We start from the raw sequence: 27263 nt of genomic DNA, 5'->3' as shown, positions 1-27263 counted from the left end.
GACAATGACGACCCCAACTGAAAAGGTGATGTAAAACAGTGCTAAATTTGCCCTGTCTTAACTTTTTTGTAAACATGTTGCAGGCATAAAATTCAGAATGAGTGTTCTTCTTTTTACTAACCTTGCCACATCAGGGGCAGTTGAGGGTCTGACGTTCTTCATGACTGCCTGAATCCAGTTCCTGCGTATGCCTGCTGTCATAGCTGACAGAGTATGCACGCCTTCCTGGGTCTAAACATTTAAAAGAACCATGAAAAATACACTGTGAACCACAAAAAGAAATAGATATGCCTACACGTAATGTGGATACAACAGCTCCTAACGTTCTGTTTTTGTTTAGACAAAGGGTTGGGTGATACATCAGTGTAGACCACAGAATTATATAACTTCTGTAGGGCTGTTTATACTGTGGTAGCTATCTGTTTAATATTTTTGGGTGTTGTAGGCTAATATGGCACTGTGTTACGTAAACACGGTTATAGTAAATATACTGTTGGTGGTTGCCAGGATAAAAGGGGGAGAATTAAAAGATGAATTTATCTTATTTATGATTAAACCCAGTCAATCAGTCAGAAGAATAACCATAAGTGTTGTGCTTATATTTTTGTTCAGTTTCTAATCATTTTTAATGACTTTTCAGGACTGTTATATGAAATTAATCACAGTGCAACGTATAAAGGCTTTAAAACACAAGACAAAAATAAAAAACCTTTCCTATGCTAACAAATGCCTGAATTAAGATTCGTAGTAAAACCATTTGTCCTTTTTAGAAGGCCTCTTACATGTATTTGGAAGCCATAGTTGCGTTGAGCCTGGTATTCAGTTACACTGTAGCAAGAAGACAGGTCAATCTCACCATCCAGGTCAGACGCCTGAGGTAACAAAGAGGAGACAAAGAAAAAACATGAAATAAAACAGAACATTATGTCTACTCAACAAAATACACATAGACTGATAGAATTAAAAAAAACAATATAAACAAGGTATAGCACATCAGCAATCAAAGGCTACTGGAAAATACTGCTGACGTGCCAAACATTGTTTATATTGATTGTTTTTAAACTATATTATACTATTTTAATCTATGTGTATTTTGTTAAATTGATTGCAGAGAAGTAACATATTTGATATTGGGAGGTGCTTTTAATAAGCTAAATACACACAGAGTGTGAACCTCATTGTGAACTCAGCTCACAGTCTCAGATTGTAAAGTCCTAAATATGTTTTCCAATTTTCTTTTTTCTGTTATTCAATCTTATGAAGGTCTGACGACTGAAACGTAACTGGACAGTGTGCAGGAATTCTCTCTTTTTTGGAATTAGTTTTCCTCCTACGTACCTGTCCACAAGTTTTTGAAGGTGTACATGAGCCTCCACATTCAACAAGTATCAACACAGAATGAATAACCTTACCTCCTCTGCAATGGAGTCCTTGTAGTATCTCAGGCTGTGATCCGTCAAAACAAACCAGTATTTCTTCCACTATAACATAAACAGGAAAAAAGACAAGAGTTCTATAAAGAAGCTACTTACATCCACAGAGCATGTTAAGGTAGTAAGATATGAAGAAGTAGTCACACACTGAACGTGTAGTCAATAAACTGCTTGCCTTTCTCTATATCATACAAAAATGTGCTTTAAAGGCTCGAGGCTCCACCCTAATCTTTTAAGTCCATTGAAGATACAACATCAAAGTGTGACCGCACCTCTGTAAAGGCCATAGAATGCTTCAGACGTTCAACAGAGCTTTAGGTGGACAGTTCAGATACTGTTTGAACTGGTTTTAGACTCCCTTTTTGAGGTCATTATTTTTCAGAGAGAAATCCAAAATGTGAAACTTCATTGGTTGGTATTTTTTCTTTAAATAAATGGCAACATTATACCTCTTTGTTGCTCTGTGTCAATATGTCTGGATGAAAAACAGTGATTTATTTTTTGTATTTGGCACATGGGTGCATGTTGTTATTTCTTTTGTTTCCATTTATCACAACTTTTTACAGACAAAAGCAAATTAACCCTCTGAAAACAGGCCCCTTGCTGGCAGCCACTGGATGTTGTTGTTTTCTTGATCCTGTTTAAAATTGATTTAAAATAAAAACTACAACAGACAGAAAGTTCATTTTTTGGAGCAGAAAGCCAAGACTTCTGTTTTTTGTGCTATCATGTTGTCAGCATGCGATGATGTCAGTGCAACATAGTAACACAAAAGCAGATTTCTATGAATGTCTGTTGCTTTTTTTAAAAAAAATTATGACACAATTTCAGTATTTTTCTCGATTATTATGGTTTACGGACTTACATAAGCTTTTACATTTTAGGTTATTTCAGATGAAACTATCTAACACTTTTGTACTCTTCTTTTAAACTAAAAAATGGACATAGTTCAAATAAGTCTTTTAGCTTAGGTTGTGCAGATTTTAAGGTTATGACACATTTAAAGATACTCCAAGAAATAACATCACAATGAGCAAAAATACCAACATATGCACTGGCCGATCGTTTCTATGGCAGAGCTTAAAGGGTTAATAGTTCATAGTACCTGGCCTTGCTCATCCAGCTTCACCATCCAACCTTTCTTGAAGTTCAGTAAATCCGGCTAATAAAAAAAAAAGACCAAAAAGATAATGAATGAACACCTTTCTGAAATAGTACAGCAAAGCAACAACAACAACAAAATAATATGTCAAACTCTTCAACATGCAAAAATGATCTCAGAAGCACTCAAATACAAATATAAACAATGTCATTGTTCTTTTTAAAAGTGTTGCAGTTGATTACCACCACTTACCTTAATAAATAATACAATAAAGCAAAGAACAAATTCATCTTAAAAATAGCCAGATTCACACACGTTCAAGTACAAAATCAAAATGTCAATACATAGTTCAGAAGTTAAGCGCAACAAAACACATGCTCACTCAAGTCAGCTGAGGGTAGAAGTTGACCCTACCAATGAATCAAAGACAAATTTAGAATATGTGAGGTTATCTAAATGGGGGCCACTGGCCAGGGGCAACTTCTGCCGTTCGTTTGTCTGTGCTATTCCAGCTGAGAATGCAGAACCCAGTGCTCAGTACGGTTGTAGTCTGCCGTGATTCCACGCAGTGGATGAAACACACAAACAATGGTGACCTCAGGAAGCGGTGGTAAGTTGTGATATATACTGTCACACACACAGAAGGACAGCCACCTGCTTCGCTTCTCTAGCCAACAAAAATACAATAACACACATGACACAGAATGGGTGCAATAAATACACGCAGCGGGAAAAATCTGCACAGATAGGGAGCAGAATGAGGAGTATAACCTGAAGAGGAGAGGGAGAGAACGGGGCTGCACTGTCCCTGCAGCACGGAGGTTTGGCCTACAACATCCACACCCTTTCACCACAACACCAAGATCAAAGAAAAAGGCAACTTTAACTACAAAAGAAACAATGCAACTCACGCAATTTGAAAATGGGATGACTGACAGTGTGTAAAAAAAAGTCTCTTTTGTTCAAATTAATGAGAGATCAAAGTTGAAAGGTGTGAGTTACTTTAAGGGAAACTTTGCCAAAGATGTAATTGAACTTTTGCTGATACAGACCTTTGCTGATACAGACTCAAACTCACAATACTGCACTACGCAGCTGTTTCATCAACATGGTTTTCTCAGCAAAGCTGTCATGCTGTCGTTTCTCAATGTTAAATTAACTTAATTGTGTTACCTATCAGAATCTACCTGCTCAGACCCAACAAAAACCCAGCGAGGTCTTTTCACACAGCTGAAGACCTGGCACTGATGCTGACCATGAATCCTACAGCTTAGCTGTGAGACCAGAGACACACCTAAACACACAGGATTCTTTCGGACTTTCAATTAAAAAAAAGAATTTATTAACCCTATGAAAGCTGGATTGACATCAGTTTTCTTATGCTGTGTTCACACACTTTTTACAAGCATTCAAAATTTGAAACCTGAGGTAATTAGTGAAAATAATTTTAAAAGCATTGTAAAAAAAAAAAAAAAGATCAGCAACTTCCCATGACATATCCCGCAAATTGTTCAAAGTAAAAAAAAAAAGAAAATTAAATTAAAATTATTTAATAACTGGGGAAAAATAACGAATTTTTATAATTTATTATAATTTATATAAATTATTCATTCTGAATTATTTTACAGAAAAATTCTAATCATTATTGATATTTATTATTTTTATTTTATTATATCACTTTTATCTGATTATTATTATTTTGTTCTTTTAGCTTTTTCTTTTCATGCTAATTTCAGGTAATTTATTTCTTGCTTTTTTTGGTCATTTCTTGTTAAGTTACTCATTGCATTTTTTTCAAGTACATTAATTTGTTTATAGCTCATACGCATACAACGAGCAGCCTAATGAACGGACTAAAACTCTGGTATAGACTTGAAACAATTACTCGAGTAACTGTTTAACAGAAAACCATTCTTCAATTTGAGCATCTAGTGATTCAGATATATATATATGTAGAAGGGGGGAAAAAAGCAGAGAGGAGAGCGACCGGGAAAATGATTACTGTGTAATAATCAGAGTCATAGGCAACGCAAGGAGCCACACTTAATTAACAACTCAACCAACTCTGTAGTGAAAAAACAACATTACTCAGTCATCACAAAAACCCTGCGCTAAACCCACTCTTAACTTTCCCCGGAGCTAATGGTGCAGCAGAGAGGCTGCTCTCCACTGCTGGAGACATAAACGCAGCCGAGCACTCCTCCCCTAATTTTGCATTTCTTATACAGGCAGGAGACAGCAAGGTGCTTTCAAATGAATTAATTGATTAATAAATGCAGTCAACTTTCTAATAAAAAAAGTTTGCTGCAGACCATATATTTTAATTGGAAACCAGTTTGGCCAAACTATTCTACACATACAATATGTATTATTTAATACGCTAAAACAGCAGGCGATATTCGATTTTTTACTATGTCTCTGAAACTTTAGTATGAAAGCAACAGTAGGTGAATGCATACAGTTTCCAGTGAAATATTACAGTATGGACACTACACCGACATGAATATCCCATAATTGGTTATCATGAGCAGCCACAGGTGGATACAATCTGGCAACCCCTGTTAAAAAGCAAGCGTATTAAAGCATTGTTGTGATGTTACAAGAGCCACGATTTATGCAAGTAGATTCGTCTGTTTATTTACTTATGGATTATTATAAATCATGATCAACAGAAGCGTGTGAGAGTGTATATATTTATCAAAATTGGGTCATAATTACATCATAGCCCTCTGAATCATAATCAGATTTAATTGTGAGGTGCACAGAGATTTCCACCTGTATTAGATATGTCGTGTGCTACACGAGTCCTGCCATTTATGAGGAAGATACATAACATAAGACATACTCATTGTGGTCCTACTGAGAAAAAAATGTCTCTATAAAAATATCTGGATGATTTGTCTTTAAATCCATCATGAACTTTGACAGTCACAAAAGGTGCTTGCATAGATGAACACTAGACCTTGATGAGCTCAATTTACAAAAGTGAGAGTAAACACTCACCGTCATGACCGACTCAGTGGTCCTTCTGTCCAGGGACTTGGCTCTCCTCAAAGGAGGCAGGGTGGAGGGAAAATCCAGACCCTGACCCATGTCATGCCTCTGCTCCTACACAACACATACAGTAAAGACACGTTTTTCGACTTTGTATTTATACTTGTCCAGAATCATATACAGCCATGACAGCAGACAAAGCTTCAAATACGTATGTTGTATGTTGTTTCCAAGGAAGCTACATATGCTAAAATATGAATGCTTCACACATATCTTCTACTCAGCAGCAGAGAAGATATAAACAATGAGCACCGTTGCAAAGTGGGCAGGATTAATAAATGGATGGTGTACTTTTCTAGTCATTCATCCACTCAAAAGCACTTTCACACTACAAGTCACATTCACACACACATTCATACACTGGTGACCGGGTCTACTGTACAAGGTGCCACCTGCTACCCACTTTTTAATCAGTTTGCATTATGAAGAAAGGAAAAATAGCACAGAGAAACAATGTATGCTGGAACTTCCAATTTCAATTTTCAGCGGAGCTATGACGTCTGCGGCACACTGCTGAACAGAGAGTTTGTAGGATAATGTGCAATGCTAATAATGCACGTTGCGACGTTGCTAAGTGTTGGGTCTCTGCGTCTCTAAAGTTGGGTTTCAAGTAGTTCTAGCTGAACACAGAGGGTCGGGATGGGAAAGGAAGCAAAATCAACAGGGGAATCCCAGCACAGAATGGAAACTGGAAATGAATACAGCACACGCTGCTGACCTCTGACCTAAAACCAAAACAAAGACAGGACAGAGAGAGGGAGAAATTGAGGGAAGAGGGCGAGGGTGAAGGGAAAAGATAAAAGAGTGGGGGGAGGTGCTGGGACGGGGGGGGGGGAGGAAAAACCCAAACTGGCAGGTCGAATGCGGCTCCCACATCTGCTCTGACGTGTGACGTTCTGATGTTGGTGTTTACAAGTTTTCCCATATCTACTGTGAAATGCTGCAAAATGCCGGCACTGTTTGATCAAATATCTTTGCACGCAAACAGCAGCGTTACCTCTCTGTGGAAGCGTCTGTGCTCACTTCGGCCCTGTCTGGCTCCACTCCTCCCAGACTCTTCCACCTCCATTTTCTCTGGATTCTCCAGCTCCAAGGCCTCCAACTTCTCAATAACACCGGAGCGACTGCAAAGAAACCCACAGACACACACACACTTTGTTAGTATTTCCTTTTTATTTTCAGTCATAATTTTTTTAAAAAGCATCACGTCCTTGTATGTATATTATTGTGTATTTCATAATGTATTTATTATTTTGCAGCCTTTTTATAGTGCAGGATATCTGCATCTGTCACTTTAATTGTGGTTGTCGTGTGTTTCTTGCCACCTTCGGCATTGCACAGTGTGCACTGTCTGTAAAAGTAACTTGATCACTTTAAAGATGTGATTATTGTGTATACCGTGTTGTGTGCTGTCAGGTGTGTGCTTTGTTGTTTTGGGATTCTGCTTTTCTTTGTCTTCCACATTGTAACCATTTGTACTGCATCAGTCTGTTGATTGTTGGACTACAGATGACATCAAAGACATCAATCCCCAAACTATGAGGGTGTTAAGTTTACATGAGAAAAGGATCTTAGAGCACTAATTCATGAGGAAGCCTGGAGAAAAGCAAAAAGCAACAGAGTTGTGGTACTCCATGGCTTGAGAAATACAGACACAACTAATTACATACAAAGTAATGATTAGGAATAACTAGACTTCACTGAAAATGTCAAGGTTGAGGCTTAGGGAGGATGACAGCAGCTGGAGATGCAGCAAAGAAAGAAATGTTGGTTCAGTAAGCCTCCACTGGTAAGATGCCCGAAATAATGCTGGACTCTGAGAGAATACTGTTTTCAGTATATTGTTAATACAGTTGACAATAGTGGACCAGAGATCATGCACCATTTCACATTCTGTCGTCACAACTTCATACCTATGCTTTTGGGTGAAACTAGCCCTCATCATGGGAAGCAGGATAGTGCTGAGACATTGGAGGTCAGAAGAGTAATCAGCTTTAAAAAATAAAGAGACGAGCTGGCCAGGATAGCTTCTTTTGAGCAGCTTATCCACAGAGCAAATAATAGTTTAACAGTTTTTAGAAATATCTGAAAGTGATAGGTAGAGATGGTTAACATATCTGTGTGCATTATCCCTGCTTTCTGTGTATTACAGAATTGCTTATGCTAAGTGAATGACCATGAAGCATAATATTAATTTGTTTGACAGTCTATTTAAGGATTTTCTGTCAGGATTTAAAGTGCATCACAGCACAAAGACAGCACTGGTAAAAATTACAAATGACCGGATTGCCTTGGACAAACATCTTGTCTTTGTACTTTCCTTATTTGATCTTAGTACTGCATTTGACACAACTGACCAACATATCCTATTACAGAGACTGGAACATTAAATTGACCTTAATGGAACAGCACTAAGCTGGTTTAAGTCCTATATCAGACTGATCTCAGTGTGTGCATGTTACTGATGGATACTCCATGCATGCTAGAGTTAGTTACTGAGTGACACAAGGTTTAATGCTTGGACAAGTTCTATTCACTTTATATATGCTTTACCTTGGCCATATTATTAGAAATACTCTATAAAATTTCATTTTTATGCAGATAATACCCAATTGTATCTATCTATCGATCAAGCAAGAAAATAAAAATCAGTTGACTTAGTTTCAAGAATTTTTTAAGGACAAAAAAACCTGGATGACCTGATGTTTAACTCAGACAAAACTGAAGTGATTGTACTTGGCCCCAAAAACCTCAGAAACTCATTATGGAAATATATAATTTCTGTAGATGGCATTGTGCTGGCCTCCAGCACCATCATAACGCTGGCTTCACACTGAAGCTGCCTGCTTCCTTTTGGTGACCATGTAGAGCAATCAGACTACTCACACTGGACACGCGGCGGCCCAAAGCTGCGCGGCACGCCCACAATGTGAAGCGGTAGTTTCTGCATCTAGACTAACCTAATCACAGCTGTGTCAGTGTTAATGCAGGTGTCTTGAACTGTCAAAGGTCTTGATCCTACCCAGCTTTCAGGTTTTAAGGGTCCATACAGTCTTAGCCCTGCAATTGCTACTTGTGGCTGTAGTTCAGTTTGAATTTGCTTGCATGATATTCAGGATTTTAACCATGTAACTGGACATGACTAAAAGTAAAAAAAAAAAAAATAATGGAGAAGGACATGTTTGTACAAGGGGTCTTTTTTTTCCATTTTAATAATTATTTTGTGTGTATTTTTCTGTCTTTATTTGATGGCTGATGGCCAAGGGATAATTAGAAATAAAGACTGTAGTATGGGGAATGAGATGCAACACACGTCACTGGCCAAATGCTAGACATCGTCCTGGTCATGGACTTGCAAGAGGAAATAATCTATTCTATGGACTGATCTGACATCACAATAATCTTTCTAAAAATGATTAATTGGTTGCTGTCCTGACTTCTACGTAAAATTGGTTGAAGTGCTTATTCAGACTCACGGCCGACATTTTAAATCACCACTGCATACATGTATGAGGTAATATCTGAAAGGGGCTATAGTCATTGCCTTTGTGGCTGTTGTATGGGCATGTCTGTAGAGAGGCAGAGTTTGTGTCAAATCCCAAACTGGCTCAGTAATGTGTTAATGGGGCAGTATGTAAGTATTTTTCCTTTCCTCCTGCTTTAAAAAAAAAAAGGGGCGCTGTTATGGAATAACAGCAGCTGGCAGAGGAAGCAGACACTGACCTCCTCTCGGGGCTCAGGACAGCCTCCCTCTCCTGCCTGTTGGGGCTCCTAAACCGGCTCCTCTTCTCAGCCTTTCTTGCTTCTGCCTCCAACCTTCGGGATCTAGATGTGTCGTGGTGGCTGTAGGAGTGGCCGCCCCTCTGGTTGGTCGGGTGGCTGTCGGTGCTGGTCACGGTGCTGCCACTGGCGTCTGAGTCCAGAGAGCTGACTGAGCCGCTGATGTGGGAGCCATTAGAGAGCAGGGAGCTGCCAGAGGGGAAGGGGTCGCTGGGTGCAGGAGAGAGGCAGCGTGGGACGCCCCCCAGGCTGGAGCATGAGCCTGTCGGGGAGAGCAGGTCGCTGGGGGGCTGGGGCACAGAGCCATGAAGTGCCAGGCTGCCTTGGTCCACCTCATCTCCATTCACTGAGCCGGCGTCAGAGCCCTGTAGTACACAGTCACCTAGAAAAAAATAAACCGAAGACACAACAGAACTGCTTAAATTTATTTATTTATTTTTAGGTACTTTATGAACACTATGCAGAGTTCCTCTCTACATACTGTAGATGTTATCCCTCCTTACCTGTGGGAGGCAGTGGTGATTCTGAAGGTAGGTCAGCAGGGGCCCAGACAGGGGCCCCTTCAGCCTCTCTCTGGTTCAGCTCCTCCTGCCAGATGATGGAGCTTGAATCTGGGACCTTCTCCGCATCAGGGATACCAGAGCCGGTCACTGCTACCTTGGCTGGACCTGGCTCCTAGATGTGAACACATGGAACAGCCAAAAACAATAAAATGAGGAAAGTGGAATTTGAAATCAAGGTATGACTTTTGGGGATTTTTTGTACTTTTGGCCCAACCAAGTAAAACCATGCCGCACGTTTCCACCATCAGGTAAACATGCCTGGCCCTGCCGAGAAGGGCTGGAGCCCTCTTCATCTCTAGGGTTGGGCAAAAGTGTGTCTGACCGCCTCTGAGCAGTCAACATCTGTTCGACCACAGCCAACCTCTGACGACCCCCCTCTTCCCACTATGTCTCCTTCAAAGACATCTATGTGTGTGTTGTGAGACTCAACTGATGTCTGCTAAGGAGATAAGGGAGAAAGACCATATTTTAACACTCTGTGTGTTCAGCTCTCAGTACAGTTGTAGCTTTTAACTGAATCTCTTTGGCTTGGAATTAATTTCCTCTCTGGCGTCCTTGTTTGTACTTTTAGTTATCTGCGTTATTTTACTGCTTTATGTTCGCTTTCAGCTGTATAGGAATTATGTTAAATTACTGCTGATGAAAACTCAATATTTCCTTAGTTTGCTAATTCACAATAAAAGCTTTTACATAACAAAATAACGTGGGACTTTTAATGTGACTGGAGGTGCCAGTGACCAAACCGCACACAAGTGTACTGATACCACAGGGAAGAACAGTATAAGCAGAACAGCTACAGTGGGATGTTAGATGAAGAGCTGCAGACAACAGGCTCTAACTGCATCTCTGCAAACAGCTATGCAATACAAACATAACAATAATGGGGGACCTTTTGCTGTGGATCAGCCTGCTGGTTTTAAACATACCTCAAGACAAGCCATCGTCAGTTACAGAAACACCTGCAAGCAGGTATCCCAAGCCAAGCCAGCACATTTATATGGAAAAATGGTATATATGCACTATATAAGGAGTGTTACCTGGGAGGTTGCAGGCTCCACCTTGCGTTTCTTCTTCTGGTTCTGTTTGTTGGTCCGGGGGTATACCACCAGCTGTTCACTCCACCTGGAGAAAGAGGAGAGTGTTTCCGTTATCTGGTAATTACCAGTAGACTACTTATCAGCTGTGTGCTCAACTGGAAATGCAACCACCAAAAAGATGAGCAAGTACTCCACTGTTTTTATTGAAAACACAAATACTTTCAGCTTCCTCCTGCCAGCTGTCATCTTATTTAGGTTTTTGTAGTGAAATGATGAGGTATCACATAGATAACGCTTCAATTCAGCTTAAGAATCAACCATTCCTCCTCCATAGTGGATCTTTAAAAGTGAGTGACAGGAATGAATAGAAATGCGGTAAAAGACAAAAGTTTTGCAGCACTGAGTCACTCGTGGCCAGTTAAGATATTCCAGCAGAAAACAGTGCAATCAAACTGATATTGTCACTGACACTCACTCATGTCACATTCAGTTAGTACACATAAAGCTAAAAGAAATTATTTTCGTTTATGCGTTGCCCTAACAAACATAGGCTAGCACAGGAGTCGGCAACCTTTTTGGTATGAGGTGTCATTTAAAAATGTTCATGTAAATCAGTGCGCCATGTTAAATAGTCAGTCTCTTACTCTTTAAAATGCTCCTTAAAAACTCTGGCTATGTCCTAACCTTTTATTGTTTGTTTGTTTGTTTGTTTGTTTACAGTCAAATCACAGTATCTTGCTTCAGCGAACAAACGTGGTATGTCATTCACATCCAGGCTGTCATTAAGCACAATGCTATATACTGTGGTTTCTCCCAAATCAGCTGTCTGTTGCACTCTTATGTTTTCAAATTTCATCACATTTATTGCTAGTGTGCCTTTGGTTAAGCTACCGCGTGACACCCGTACCCAAGGTTGCTGACCCCTGGGTTAGCATAATTATTTATTTTTGATACTGTCATTATACTGTCACTATGTATGTGAGTCTATTCAATAAACACAGGTAATATTTGACATCTTTTTACATCTGTCTAGGACACTGAAATCTTCCAGGACTTGTCCTCACCAGACCCATCGCCAGACACATCAAGACCGCTTACCCATTGATGATCTCTTTATTCTCTCCTCTGATGAAGTACTCCTGCTCCGGGGTGATGATGCACAGGGAGTTCTTCTGACCTGTCTTGGGCTCAGCGTCTATGACGTCCGTACAGAGGTTCATGTTCACTGTGCCCTGAGGCAGCGTGCTTGGCTAGAGGAGACACAACATGACACATGAGCTGTTGTATTAGTCCATGTGATTTAAATTTTGGACAAAATAAAACCCGGAATGCTGGAGCAGACAACTGAAAACAGAATATTAGGATATGTAAAACAATGTTTACAACACTAAAAATGTAAAGAGCAAATTACAACAAAGGACGACAATTTGAAACCATATGCTTAAGTCACCGGTTTGTCTCCATCTATGTCCTTCTGCTGGTTTGCTCTCATATCGAATGGGTAACTGCCTGACCAAACAATGATATCACTGATATTACATTTCAAATAGTTTAAAACTCAAACACACAAGATGTGAGGAAAAACATGCCTCAGTGCTGCAGTGTTTCACAGACTTGGCTCGGCAGCTTTCCCACTAAGTCTCTTCCAATCCTCATTCCTCATCTGCCTCTCTTTTTAAGGGGCAGATTTCAGGGCACATCAGGCCCATACTGTATGGACACTCTGCTGTTATCACCAGATCACCATGGTGACTAGGCAAATCCTTTCAGTTGTAGCACATACTGAGTGAAAAGGGGAGATGACAGCAAAGGGATGCCGGACCAAAGCTGCTTTGTGTGTGTGATCAGTGAAGAATGTAGAGCTGTGTCTGCTTTGTAAACCAGCTACAACACAGACGTGCTTCACACTAAAAAGCCTCAATATCTTGGTAGTGAAAAATAAATAAAGTTTCCTGTATGTTCAGTGTGACAGGATAATAAACACACTATCATTTGAACCCAATAACTTAATATCTCGTTAACATGAGAGCAAAGAAATCCCCTAAACTTCCTCTCCAACTTTGTCTGCTCAGAAACTTCGACTCTGTTATCGGGCCTTGCGGCTACAGATGTAAAACAGGTGCTGGGTCTCTTTCCAGCTCCTTTTAAGGACACTACACAGATCCAGCTTTATTAAGATCTGCCTGTAAACCCCCAGGGGCTGCCAAATATGGCAATGACACTGCATTGCACTTTAGAACTCAGACGCTGTGGAACAATTTCCTCCACTCAAAAAAAAAAACAATCATGTTTTAGGATACGTAGCAGTGTGGAACTATAAAAAACGCTGCACTGTGGTAAAATGTGGCCACATGTTTATCGTAGTGATATTTGCTTGGATGAGAACGGTAACATACATGCAGTACAGAGACTGTATATATTACGTCATCTAGAAATCTATTACCATTAATAGTCCTTTTTGGCAAAACAGTTACAGAAAGTATGGAGCCACAGGCAGGGGCATAATTTACAGAGGGGACACAGAGGACCAGTCCCTTGATAGCAGTCCAAAAACTGATGCTGATATGACGCTGAAACCGATATTATAAAAAACAGATTGCAGTTGGAATATTTATAAGTTGTTGGATATTAAATAAAGACTGAATAAACAACTTGGGTGCTGGCCACAAAAATGAAAGTTGAGCTATGCGTCACTTTGTGCCAAGTGTAAAATAGGGGCCAATATCTTTGGAGTTTTAGACTGCTAGTCGAACAAAACAGACATTTGTTGATATAGTCATTCTTAATCGATCAAACTGACACTGTTAATCTCTTAAATGAGAAAATGATCTGCATATAATAACAATAATCATTAGTTGAAACCGGAACTGAAACACAGATTTTTAGCTCTGCAGTCCATAGATGCTTAAACCAAAAGCCTAGCTGCAAATTGTTTTATCTACCAAATACCTCAACATCATCTTTTCACAGTCTGCAGCTAGTCCTAGATAGTCTGAGACCTCAGAGAATAGAAGATAGAATCACATTTCAATAGAATCAGATTCTGCTTCACTGTCCAAGAAAATGTGATGCTTACAGTACATTGAGGTGAATTTTTTATGCTTTTAGGTTGGGCCTGGATTACTAAAGCAAAGCTGAAAGTAGCTGAAAGTAAAAAAGCAACTTGCTGCTTTGAAATTGCCCACCACGACTGGCACCAAACAAAGAAGGAGATCTGCCAAGGCTGCCATTCAAACACAATTGAATTGTCATTGGTTTGATTTCTACGCAACTGGGCCTATTCCTTATCCTCCAATTGTGTTTGCTTTCCGTGGGGCTCACTATTTTTAGGTTTCCAATGGGATATTATTACAATCAACAACTTTCTCACAGACTCCTCTTGAGATTTCCGTCACTCTGGCTAACATGACACGAGAGGCCATAAAACACACCGAGACATGAATTAAACAAAGACAATACAACCCACAAGAGACTGAAAAGTAAAATGCTTTATACAAAAACTGGGATTTGTCTATAACACATTCAACACATGCTAAAATATTTGGTTTATTGCAGCCCATACCCAATAGTATACTTTCCAAATCCTGTAAAAACGGCATGAAAAAAAAACAACAGAGCCAGCTTTAGAATTAAGTGGAGTACACCCACTCCATAAATAATAAATCTTCCAGGAGAGTTTTACAGGCTGAGCCAAAGGCAAGTCCGCCACAGCGGGCTCTGGAGAGGAGAATGCTGCTTCAAATGCTACATGTGCCTTGACAAAGCACCCTGGATCAAAACTTTTAACGGACAGAAACTGCAAGTCTGACTTAACCATCATGGAAACACTCAGAAAACCAACAATGTAGGATTCAAATTTCTGAACCTAATTATATGTGACAGAACAGCTTGTAATTTTCTGAAAAATAGTGTAGGAAAGAAGAAGCGCCGACCCCTCCTTCAGCATGGTCTCATGGTCATTGACCTTTTAACCTTAAAGCTTTCAGGGTGGTCTCACTATATTTCCATCCTACTTGAAAATTGGATTTTTCCATGACAGTCCATCTCACTATGTATCCATTTATAGTCTTCAACTCAATTTGATTTTCCTGATATGCAACAGTTACGCACTTGTTAATTTATTCCTCTGACTGTTAAACTATTTGATGCAGATTCAGCGCTAGTATGAGCAGAGCTTGGGTGCTTGCTCTGGCAGGCCATGTGTGGAATGTCTGGGTCTGGGGCATATCTGACGTTTCCTCTGTGGTTTTTTGGGGCTATGTCTCCCTTTCTCTTGCTCTCTGTGGTCCCAGGGCTGCAAGCTCACTGCAGTTCACCAAATAAGGGCATTAGAGGAGGAATGCTGATTTAGATGAGAGAGCATCTTTCCCTCTGCTCGTGGTGAAAATAGTTCCATTTAAAGAGGCCAAAGCTTCCAGATAGCACCCTGCTGTCTACTGGGCAGAAAATAGCAGACCATGTCGTCGTTCCCTGGACCTTGTTCTTTTAGAGGAATCAGATGTCTGAAGCATCAATATGGGCCAAACTGTTCAATACGATAACTTTTTTCCTTTATAATCTGTAGTGTAATGTAGTGACTGGGAGCTGACAACAGGCTGTGTTTCAATAAGGGTTGGGAATCTCTTGGCACCTCAACTTTCAATAAGATTTTAAAACGATTATCGATGCGGACGCATCAGCATTTTTTAAGGGTTTTTCTGGTGAAACAGACCGAGCAGAGTTATTTTCTTCACCTAGAGTTACTTTAAGTTGTTTACTGATGCAGTGTATGCTGGTCAGCTGGTGTCGTTTGCTTACGTTACTGCTGATGGCTGCTTCGCTCCATTAACGTTAGTCTCTGAGTGATGGTGTAGAGAGTATTAATAATACTGTTACTTATTATTAATGGAAATGACAACAAATGGTTACCATGTGTATTACTCAACTTGGTTGATCGAACAAAGTAATTCGCTTATAAGAGCCAAGATGATGTTATCGACAATAAACCTTACTAACTTTTTGTAATCCTGTGTTCAATGCATACAAAAAAATTAACAGGAATTCACCATTGGTGGTGTAGACAAGGGTGACGACGCATCCACGCAAGTCATGACAGAACAAAATGGACCGAACAGTTAGTTTTGAGACAGAGTCTGTGGCTTAGTTGTCAACACACACAAAGGTGGAACAAAAATCTAAATGCAACACTTCCATTTTGCTCCCATTTTCACAGGTTACATATCTGAGACATTTTCAATGCAAACAAAAGACTTTTTCCTCTGAAATTTTTTTACTGCATTTTTGTTCAAATCCATGTTGGGCCCAAATCACACTGTGACGTGTCAGGAGGGCATCGCCAGAAAGGTGTTGCCAACAGAACCGATGTTTTTCTATGGTGTGGCCCATGAGCCTTCATCACAATACAGTATTTTAATGATTCTTTCGACAATGATACAATATGTGCAGATATAACAAAGTCTGCAACGCTATGATGTAGATTTGATTCGATTCAGGGGCCTAGGATCAATATGTAACAATATCATAAGTCTATTTAGCACAGTCTGTTACAGAAGAAGCTGCCACACCTGACAAAGATAACTACATCACATCAATAATGTTAATAACTGTAACATCTTAAGTGCAGTAAAGTTTACTTTAAATTAACTCTACTAACACTAGCACATCAGACAGCGCATGGGATGAATTTACCTTCAGGGCTTCCTGTCAGAAAGCACTTTCTGGAAGAAATGTTTTCATTTGAACTGAAATTATGATCTTTTTCAAAAACGTTCAACTTTGGCTGAAATCGCAGAGGGCAAACTTCTCCCAACAGCCATAAAACATGAATTAACAACAAGACCATTTAATAAAAGCCAGCCCCCCAAATCAAAAATTCAAGCTGATAAGATCCACACGAATCAAACAAATTACTGTTTTTGGATTAAAAACAGCTATTTTTGCTGAAAGGTGCGTAACCCCTCCGCCCCTGTGCCCATGTAGAGATAATGTGAACAAATGAATCATATGACAGAGTGGGTGGGTGTGGTTTCTGTAAATCACTGTATAAAAGCCACATGAGAGTAAGGGGTTACATGAAAATAAAACTCAACTAAATCACATCTGCCCTCCACTGGTGGCTTGAGCCATTGAGTAAACAATGATGAGCTTGATGAGATCAAGACCCTGAATGTGTTCTTATCAGCTCAGAGGTTTCAGAGAGTTCCTATCCTAAGGGTCCAGAGCACAAAGCAGCGATTTCCCTGACCCAGTTTTCCTGCCATGTGGAGCACATGAAAAGACCAAAGGACAATGAGGCAGACAGTTTTGGAATCACTGTTACAATGAGAGGAAAACACAACTGCACACCAGCCTGGGTGTCACTGGAAACACATTACACAGTGGAAACACACACACACACACACACGCACTCACTCAAACGCAACAAAGTTTCCTCCCATTGTCATCGATGGAAACATGAAAAGATTCACCAAATGTGACTTCAAATGGTTGGCTAATACACACAGGCGTAGTCAGCTCATCTCCTTTCCCCTTGCTATCCTACTCACTTACAGGGTCACACCTGTGTTAATAATAAATATCGTTATATAAAAAGCAAATAAAGACATAATCGAAAATGTTGTTATCCTGGAGAGTAGTTTATTTAAAAGTTTGAAATTTTGCCATCCTGCATTTTGTCTTCACAACATTCGAAAAGTAAATGCATATGTGTTTCTGGCAGAATGGTTGGCAGTGTGTGGCCCCCAGTGTTTACACACAAGCAGTTTAATCTCCAGCCTGATCAGCCAGTATGGGTTTGGTCACCCGTGTCACATTCCCCTAGCGACACATTACCACCACAAACACAGGCCTACACTGGGCAGCAGGAGGTGACTTCCCAGCTTTTACCCCTGGAGTTCTCAGAGCCTTTTCACTGCACATTGCTTACCCAGGAATCTCTTTTAAAACATGCGGCTATGATGGGGCTATTACTTTCAACAGGTGTTTTATCAACACTTACATAACAGTTAGTTTCGACAAAGCAATTTGATTGGACAAGAGGCATACTATGAATGCTGATATCGAGTATAACTGCACGGGGCGTTTAACGCATGCATGTATCAGTCCGCTTTACAGTAGAGCTGAACCATTAATTACTTAACCGTTAATTAGTGGACATTAATGGTCGTTGTGACATACTTTGCACTGCAAATAGGATGTAGAAAATTATAGATTTTTTAAAAATCATATATATATATATATATATATTCAATTAAATAATATGACAAAACAAGGAAAAGGTCCACAAAACTATATTGTTATTATCTTGATTATATAATTGAAGTTATGTTACAAAAATATAATTATTTCATGCACTTTTTCAGGTTGTTTCCTTGTTTGTAATTGACTTTGCCCTTTTTGTAATTTTTAGGCCATTTTCTTGTATTTTTTAAAAATTAATTTCTTGCAAACTTTCGGATCATTTCTTTTTTAAGTTTCTCATTGTCTTCTTTCCAGGTTTTTGAGATAAATCAAGCCAAATTGCTCAGGTTTCCAAAGATTAAATGTGTCCGAAAAGTCCTATCCTAAAACACCCCGAAAAGTGTTTTAAAAGTCTAATGGTAAACCATCTATTCCTGCCTTGCCTGACGCCATCTGAGACAGCAGTCAGTTCATCCAGAGTTATGTCCAAGCTTAGAGTATCCTAATCCTCTGGACTGAGCTGAGGAAGCCCCTGCAGCGCAGCTATCCGCCCTGAACAGGTCTGTTTATAAGTCCACTGCATGCTTTCCCATCTCAGCTGGCTCTATGGTCACCCTTCCCTCTGGGGAGATGAAGACACTCCATTTATTTCCTCTGAATAACTGACTTCTCTAATAAAAAAAGAAAGTAGTTGGTTTGTTCATCTCCTTGGGTCTGGTGAAGCGTGCTCAGACTAAAGCTCTGGTTCTTTCTTGCATGAAGGAGTTCAGCTCCTGCATCTTTGAGTATAAGAGAGCGGTGTTCTGCTGCTGCTCAGTTTATGAAAATGGATTGGTACTGCTGACAGAACACCTTAATTTTGGCCTTTCTTCCCACTACAGCATAATAGAAAGAAAATTGTCTTCACAAGATCTCCAATAAGCCCAAAACATTTTTTTCACAGAAGTCACGATCATGTAATAATTTAACAATAAAAAGACAAAACGATTACCAGTGGAAGATAGGATCAGCAGGCAGAGAGACAAATGCAATCTCGATTGATCACATTTTTTTTAAAATGTTGTGGCATCTGTTGCCAAAGACTGTAGATGAAAGCCATGACAACACTCCACAAGTGAAGCCATCATCCCAACATCTCAATCTGGCCTCGGGTTCAGTTTCACTATGGGAAAAGGAAGTCTAACGCATTACTTACTGATTCGTCCAGGGCAAAGCGTAGACAGCCATGTTCGTACAGCACAAAGAATCTCCGTTGCCATTTCTGCCAGGAGAAATACATGGTATGAGATAAGCCTTATTTTGAACCACAGTAGGTGAAAGTCACATAAAACACAGACACATTGACTCTTTCTAAATAGACAATCTAAAATAAAAAAAATTTAACAAAGGATTACAGTTTAGCCCTACTTTTCATTATATCAGAGGGGGCTGTCAGGACAGTTAATGGAGATTCAACCTGCTACTATTCCTACTACAATTAAATCCTGCTGATTCAGTGGACGTATCAGCATCTGTGTGTATCGTGTGTACAACTGTTTAGTGAACAAACACATGGGCCTATAATGCATGCCCTTACCCGGGATCTCTGCATAGGATTGTCAAAATCAGTTCCCTCGGGAGCCAAGCACAACCATCCACCATAAATAGGTTTAGCCTGTAAAAGAGAGAGGGGTAGAGAAAAACAGCAATTTAAGTAATCATTAAAAACTAGAAGAGAGTGTGAACTGAGGGGGATGGAAGGGAAAGGGGTGATGTGAACATGAACGAAAGAAGACTTTTGGGGTCAAGATATTGCTTCCTTTCCCTAATGTTTTCTGTAAAAACACAGGAAGACAGCCAAGTGCTCGCCCATCATTTTGGTGGTTACATCTCCATTCAAGAGCACAGCTAATAGGTAGTCTACAGGGTTTGTTTACACGATGTAACAAAAGTGCATAATTAACAGATTCAGTGCGAACAGAGAGCAACGCTCGCTTGCTGTCAGGACACTGTGTTAGGTCTACATATTCTCACTGGGAATTATTTTCACTCATGACCAAGGAGACTTAAATATGTGGGACTTCAACAGATATATCTCAGCCAAAAACTGGTAATCACCAAATAATGTAAACTAGAGAGAGCTCCCCCCATTGAGCAGCAGGTAGGCTCTTTAAAATGGCTGCTCTTTGCACTCCATTAACACTGACATAATCTCTCTGCTTTAAGTGTTAACCATTAGCAAGCAGCTCTCATACCAGCATTCACTCCCCCAACTCTTCCACTGGAAGGTAAAGGGATCTGATTATTAGTCTGCTACTCTATTACTGGCCCTGTTACTGCTCCACGTCACTGCATGCCTGCCATAAAGCTATATGCTTTGCTTGAACTTGTATGGACGTGCCTATGGAAGCACTTTTTATGGGCTAAAACTATTAGATTATTTCAGTGGGGCATCACTAGGGTTGGGAATCAAAGGGTAACTCATGATATGATATTATCCCAATACTTCACCCATGATAATGATACTATCAAGATATTACGGTTCTGCAATAATTGATATACTACAAGTATAAGACAATTCATCTGTGATATATCACAATATCTGTGACTGAAGGTGAGAAAAATACCCCTCAAAAGGTAAAAAGGAGTAATTATGCATTAATTCACTACACTGAGGTGTCAGTTACACAGAATTTGAAAACTAAACACACACAACAAAGCGCACAGTTTTAGCAAAGTACCTATTACACACTGACTGCAACTTGTCCACGACGTGTGGCATCATTCCAATGGCAAAATGACAAACTGCCAGAGAGCACAATAGTTCTGGAGTTGCTACAATGCTGCTGCACAGCTGCCTGCTGCTGTAACCTCTGTGTTTTCCACAATTAAAAGCACATCCTCCACCAACCCTGTAAGCCACTGTGATGTCAACAACACAGCCCTGCAAATAAAATGCCTTGTGTTATCAAGTGATGGAATACATTACAATTATATTATCAACATAAATTGTAGGTGGGCGCCATTATAATGGTATTTATTTCTTGAATAAAAAGATTTCAAACTTTTTGATTATACTGCTAATTAAATAATCTTGTATTTAATACAATTATTTACATTTGTTACATTAAACATTTCCTTTATGTTTTACATTAAAATACTAATGACAGTGGCAGTAGCTGACGATGGGGGTGGGGGTATTTTTTTCCTTCTTTCTTCTTTAAAATGTCTGCTTGTCCCTTTGTATCATTGTGTCCTCTCTCTCTAAAGAAGTTAGAAGTCAGAAGTTAAACATGGACATGGTCACAGCTGTAACTGCAACTCTTAAGCACATGTTCATTCTAGTAGGGGTGTCACTGACCAGGATGTGGGTGACAAAAAACAGTGTGGCTAGGTGTGAGGGAACCCATGTGAAAGTCATCCATTATCAAAACAGTGATCCTCAACACAAGAGGCCCTTACAAAAACACTTTTTTAGGCTGGGAGGAGTCACATGAGCTTTAGTCTATTTGGTATTAAGTGATGGCAAATATCTTTGACTTATGAAAACGGATGAGCAAACTAAGAACAGACCACAGTCACTTATTGCATTGACAGATTTGGTGCATATTAAAGCTATGGGCTTTGTAAAGTTTGACTCCACCTTTAATCCTTAAAACCAGCAGCAACAACAACTGGGAAACTCTACTCAATTTCCCAACCCCATACTTCCTTTCTCTCCTATTGTCTCCTGTTCTCCTTCCTTAAAGGGGAACTATGCCCATTTTCAGTATTCATGTATGTCATTCCTATGGTCTAAGACAGTCCAGAATCATTTGTAAAAATAAAAAACTCCTTCCCAAATCCAGCTACTATAGTGCTAAAACTCAGACTTGTGAAGTCATAGGGTATGAAGTATGGAGCTTCTCCTAACGCTCGGGCCAAACTGCATGCCTGAGTAGCGCATGACGGCTACCTCGCTGACATGCAGTCTTGCAGTGTTCACACAGACAGCGTTGCCGTTGTTGTGGCACTGCTGCTGAGCTGCCTGCTGCTATAACTACTGTATTTGCACAATTAAAAACCCATACTCAACACACAATTTATGGAGTTATGCCAGCCACTCTATTGTCAACAACACAGTCGTACAATATTTTGAAATAAATAGCATTGTTAACCACTGAAGGGATTCTGTCGACAGATGTGTTGTCAGGGGCTTTTATTTCGAAACGGAAACAGGAAGGTTGAGTAAAACAGCTATATTTTTTAGGAATGCACAATATTGGATTTTTTTTCCAATATACCAATATATATAAACTCATTTAGCCAATAATATCTCGACATAATTTTAGTGATCATCAAGTCTCTTCTGTAGTGAAATTAACATCACATTATGCATACTCTTATCATGACGGCCCACTAGCAGATGGAGACGTAAAATTCAATGCTTTTCATTGTATGTAATATTCATTCATCTTGCAAAATATGAAAAAGCATATTGGTCGATTCCAATGTTTCATCTTAAAGCCAATATCCCCCGATATTGATTATGTGGTGACATTATAATGCATCCCTTATAGTTTTATCTCTTCACATCTGTGACAGATTTTGACATTGAAACTGGAGTGGAAGGTGGTATAATGTCAATATGATTATCAAAAGACAATTTTTACCATCTGTTTTTGCCAAAAAGTGTTGGCTATTTTCTAGTTGTGCAGCAGCTGAGCAGTAGCTGAGTCACGCCGAGGCAGCGCTGCTCACACAGGCAGTGTGGCCTGGACGTTAGACAATGAACTGGGAAAAATGTTAGAGATGATCCTTAAAGTACCAAGGGGAATGCTCTGAGTATATGAGCACATTTTCTGTTTCAGAGCTGAGCACACTACAATTGAATAAAACTAATTTGGGTATGAAAAGAAAACGATGGGTCCACAAAATCAGGCTCCCATTTGTTGTCCAAGGAGCAGCCCCAGACTTTATACCCTGACTTTATAACATTAGACAGTTACTTCTCTGGTTTCTGGCTTTGAGAAAGAAGCTCATGTTCACAAAAATGTTGATTGAACTTTTCTTGACTGTGAAAATAACAATGGAATTCTAAATTTAGGCAGTGTTCCCCTTTAAGTTCCCTCACATCCCTGCCTGTATTTCTCTGTCTCTCCCACGTACGTGTAAACTTTAGCCTGTCTGCATCCTTCATCACTGCCCTGCCTCCCACCACCTCTCCAGCATAGCGTGATCACTTTCTCCTAACAGGGAGGGCCCGCCAAGCCTGACGAACATCTCAACTCTCTGTGGACAAACAATTCATGTGACCAAGTGAAAACTGTGACACACACTTGGAACTCGAGGAGACATAAAAAGTCCTTACGGACCACGTTGACTGAAATAAAAGAATGCACTCGGGCTTCAGCAGCAGCCCCTCCCCCAGCCCACCTTTTATTCTTGCACTGTTGAACAAAGAGATTGTTTATAGACAATACTGTCCTTCCGACATTCAGCTTTTTCCTTTTGCATAACTTTTCCACATGGGCTATCTGTTCCAAACATTTCTCAAGCTCCAGTTAAATTCTGAATAACTTGAATTTTATTTAGGGCTCATATTCAACTATTCACGTTATTTTAACAGCTTTACAGGAGCTTTCTTTCCAGTGGGTTATTGAGTTTATCTCCTCTAAGAGAGCCTGTTTATGAACACTAGGAACATTTTACAAAGCCTTAGTCTTACCTTGGGCCTGCTAAACGAGGCTCAGAAGTTTAACACTGTTTATGTGATGTTACATAATACAGCTTTAGGCCAGTAATGGCCTGGTGTGTAGCCATAACTGGTTTGAGGACTGTCCAGACAGAATCCTTACAAAACCTGTTTGTGCAACAGAGCTCCTTGTTAACTGTTTGGATAGCTGACAGACTGGAGACATTTTCAAAAGGCAAGGCAGTGATGAGCAATGACTGATGCTATATTAATCTCAAAGGCCAGGGCAGTAAGCCTCTCTGGCCCCAGGTGTTGTCACACAGGCTGCGGGAGAGTGTGGGCCAGGTCACAGTGAGATTAGAGGAAGTGATGTAACTATAAATCGGCTATCCTGACTCAGGAGCCTCACATATGAATGGCTAACCTGCAATAAACTTACTGCAACAAGCCTGTGCCCCCACACACTCACAGAGGGAGATGCAGAGGGGAAGAGGATGCTGACGTTGCTGTTTGGCTTTTACGCTGTGTTCAAGGGCCCATCTGGGCCTCATGTCTGGGATCAATTACAGGATACAACAGAGACTAAACCAATGATCCGAGAGAGAAAACATGCCTATAATATGATCTCCATAGCTGAGTGAAGCTTCATTTTATCTTTGCTCTGCTCATCCTTAATGTTCTTCAATCAGGTCTCATTTAGCTTCAACACAGTGATCTAGTCTGCCTGAGATCACACTAAAAACAAACAACTGCAGATAAACAACAGCTGAGTGTTACACAATCAATCACAGAGACCAAACGGCCAGGCAAATGTAGTCATTATAGTGAGAAGAAATCCACTTTCAGCACTCTGGTTCAGTAAAACAGAAAGAGACAGACTTTAGAAGGAAGTGAAATAAACGTAGATGTCCTGTGCTTCAGCCAAAATAAACATCACAACTTTCTCTGCACCTTAGCTGTAATGGCACTGTTGCCTTTTATGACATGACTTTCTCTTCAATAGACACCCTGCTAATCATGAAAACACAAATTAAATATGTAACTCAGTAGGAGAGCTGCTGTCAACATTTTAAATGCAAAATAGATATTAGGGCAAGCAAGGTTTTCAAGCTGCAAGGATAGAGCTGTCAGCCTAAATGCTCAAGAGCTTGACAAGCCGGTTACATGGTTTCTGGCCAACAACAATTTTCTACGTCTTGCAGCATCAACAGTTCTTGAAAATGATTATCTTAGTTGGCAGGCAATTTACTTTTTAAAACATGACCAAATTGGCTTGACTGGCTTGAAGGCAATGAGCAACATCAGAAGAAAGAACACAAAAAATAGCAAGAGGTTAAAAAAGATAAGGTTCAAACAACATCGTCAAGACTTGGAAAAAAATGCTTAAAAATAGAATAATTCTGTTATATAACTTTAGATGTGTAAATTTAATACGTATAAAAATAATTTTCCCTATTTTTTGTCTTTTTTTCCCCACAGTTTTGAAAGAACTTGCACCAATTTGCTTAGGGTTTAAAGACTTGCAAGTACAGTAGAAAATACAAGAATATACGAGAAAATTATCTGAAAATTAGTCCCCCACCCACCCGAAGAAAATGAAACTTTAAGATAATTCTGTAACATAATTCATACATGTAATTATAATTATAATTATAACAATAACAATATAGTCCCCTCCCCTATATGTTCCCTTCTTGCGAATTGTGGAACATTTCTTACCATGTTGCTCATTGGGTTTCTTTTTAACTTGTTTTGAAAGAGACTGCATCAATTTGCTCAGGGCTCAAAGGTTTAAAGACTTATGAAAGACATTTAAAAGCAGCACAATAAAAGAGATGTCGCTCCGGGATTCAAAGGGTTAAATATACTCGGAAATCTTAATGTGATTATTAATATAAATATTACTGTTCGTAACATGCATTGCTTACCTGGGTCAAGTCCTGGTCAGTCAATAGATGCAACTCTCGTGGTTTGAAGCAGTTTTGACATTTACTTTTGTTGAAGAAATTCGCCTGGAACTTCCTACAGGGGTTTTCTTTTGCGGCAGACATTATCTTTCACCTCTTTTTAAACTCCCTGGAGTAATTTCTCTGGAGGACTTTTATAAACAGTGGGGTAATCCCGCTGTTTCCTTGCGTGTCTCTTCTATCCCAACTTGGAAAGAGATCCAGCACTCCGATGCATTTTCCAATAAAAGGACCAGTCAGGAGGTGAATTGTTGAGGGAACAATTTTCAGATCATCTGTTGTCGGTTAAGTTGGATCCAGTTGCTGCTTCCCAACAGATAATTACCTGCCATCAAGCCAGTCGTCTCATCAGTCAGTGATGTATGCTTTTCAGTCCATGGCCTGCAACCACAAAGCGCAGTGTCGAGAAAGGTGGCTAATATCCTGTTAGCTCACCAGTGGATTTCCAGATCAATAACAGCGAACGCCAAAAAAACAACATTTGCACAGTTGTCGCCTTTAAGCTCCGAGGCGATAGTGTCCATTAAGTAACGACAGACTCCCATGAAAAGGACCAAAAGAAAGCTTGAAGTCAAACAGCAGTTCCCAGTCAGTCAGTCAGTCTGTGCGAAGTTCATTCGGTGCTCCTGTGCTAGGCTAAGGCTAGCCCGGTTAGCTAACTCGCTGCTAATGGAAACCTCTAACGTTAGTGGCCGGCGTCGTTAACTTGACTTTTAAAAATCAGATAGACCAAATATCCAAACGGGTTCAATGCTGCTCTTCCAGGTCGAGACACTGCATGCAGGGAAAGCATCTCTTGGTCAGTCACAGAGGGCAAAAGGGGCATTTAGGGGTTGGTTCCATGACTAGCTTGATTAGCAGCAGAAGGTTTATTTTCTTCTATCCCAGAGGAGCGAGCGAGGGGGAGCGGACTCAGCTCACACAGGATCCTGGAATTCTGTCAAGTCTCGCGATGACTGCTCACTGTCGCCGCCCACAGAGGGAGCACAGTTTTGTTATTGTGCTTTTGTGAGGCTTGATTAGATAACCATACACACTCAAATCGTGGTTCGTGTATTTATATTAAGTTAAAAAAAGTATAAATATATATTGTGGGAGAATGCCACTCAGTTTATTTTGAAAGGGAAAAAAATTGTGGGGCAAGATGCCCCCTTACAATATTTTTATTTTTGTGCTATAACAACAAATTTGTCAAATCTAATCATCATCCTGCACATGCTAAAATCACATCACAAATACTTTTAAAGGGGGCTTCTTCCCCCATTTTACCCTATTAAGTCCAAGCAATCTTGAAAGTGTATACTCACCTAGAAAGTGCCTTGATCAGGTTTTTTTTTTAAATTAATAGTCATTTATTATTTGAAAAAAACATAACTAACTATAACAGCAGTAGGATACAAACACTCGCTTCTCAAGACAACTGAAACTTTCACTTGTCATCCATCCCTTCATGCTGGCAACAAGGGAACATGCTTTAGCTACCACATGCTGTATG

The 27263-nt window shown here is 39.8% G+C and overlaps 1 protein-coding gene across 3 annotated transcripts in view; it reads right to left on the bottom strand.

Moving 5' to 3' along the window:
• Nucleotides 1-26702, bottom strand: part of mpripb (myosin phosphatase Rho interacting protein b) — a 45350-nt gene extending 18648 nt beyond the window's left edge. The window contains exons 1-13 of one of the 3 annotated variants that reach the window (XM_042507292.2): nt 25730-26702; nt 19725-19802; nt 19344-19409; nt 12068-12219; nt 10970-11054; nt 9873-10044; nt 9313-9751; nt 6587-6713; nt 5539-5643; nt 2539-2595; nt 1413-1481; nt 783-872; nt 122-231 (exon numbers count right to left, since the gene is read on the bottom strand). In XM_042507292.2, the coding sequence (XP_042363226.2) occupies nt 122-231; nt 783-872; nt 1413-1481; nt 2539-2595; nt 5539-5643; nt 6587-6713; nt 9313-9751; nt 9873-10044; nt 10970-11054; nt 12068-12219; nt 19344-19409; nt 19725-19802; nt 25730-25852 (1673 nt within the window). In that variant the 5' untranslated portion in view covers nt 25853-26702. The remainder of the gene's footprint in view (nt 1-121; nt 232-782; nt 873-1412; nt 1482-2538; nt 2596-5538; nt 5644-6586; nt 6714-9312; nt 9752-9872; nt 10045-10969; nt 11055-12067; nt 12220-19343; nt 19410-19724; nt 19803-25729) is intronic. The other 2 variants (XM_042507291.2, XM_042507294.2) reach the window with 2 other exon arrangements.
• Between the last annotated feature and the right edge of the window lie 561 nt (nt 26703-27263).

The sequence above is a fragment of the Plectropomus leopardus genome, chromosome 19 (genome assembly GCF_026936395.1).
Source record: "Plectropomus leopardus strain MGB_pleo_1.0 chromosome 19, ASM2693639v1, whole genome shotgun sequence".
NCBI classification, from domain to species: Eukaryota; Metazoa; Chordata; class Actinopteri; order Perciformes; family Serranidae; genus Plectropomus; species Plectropomus leopardus.
This window is presented reverse-complemented; position numbering and strand designations above follow the sequence as displayed.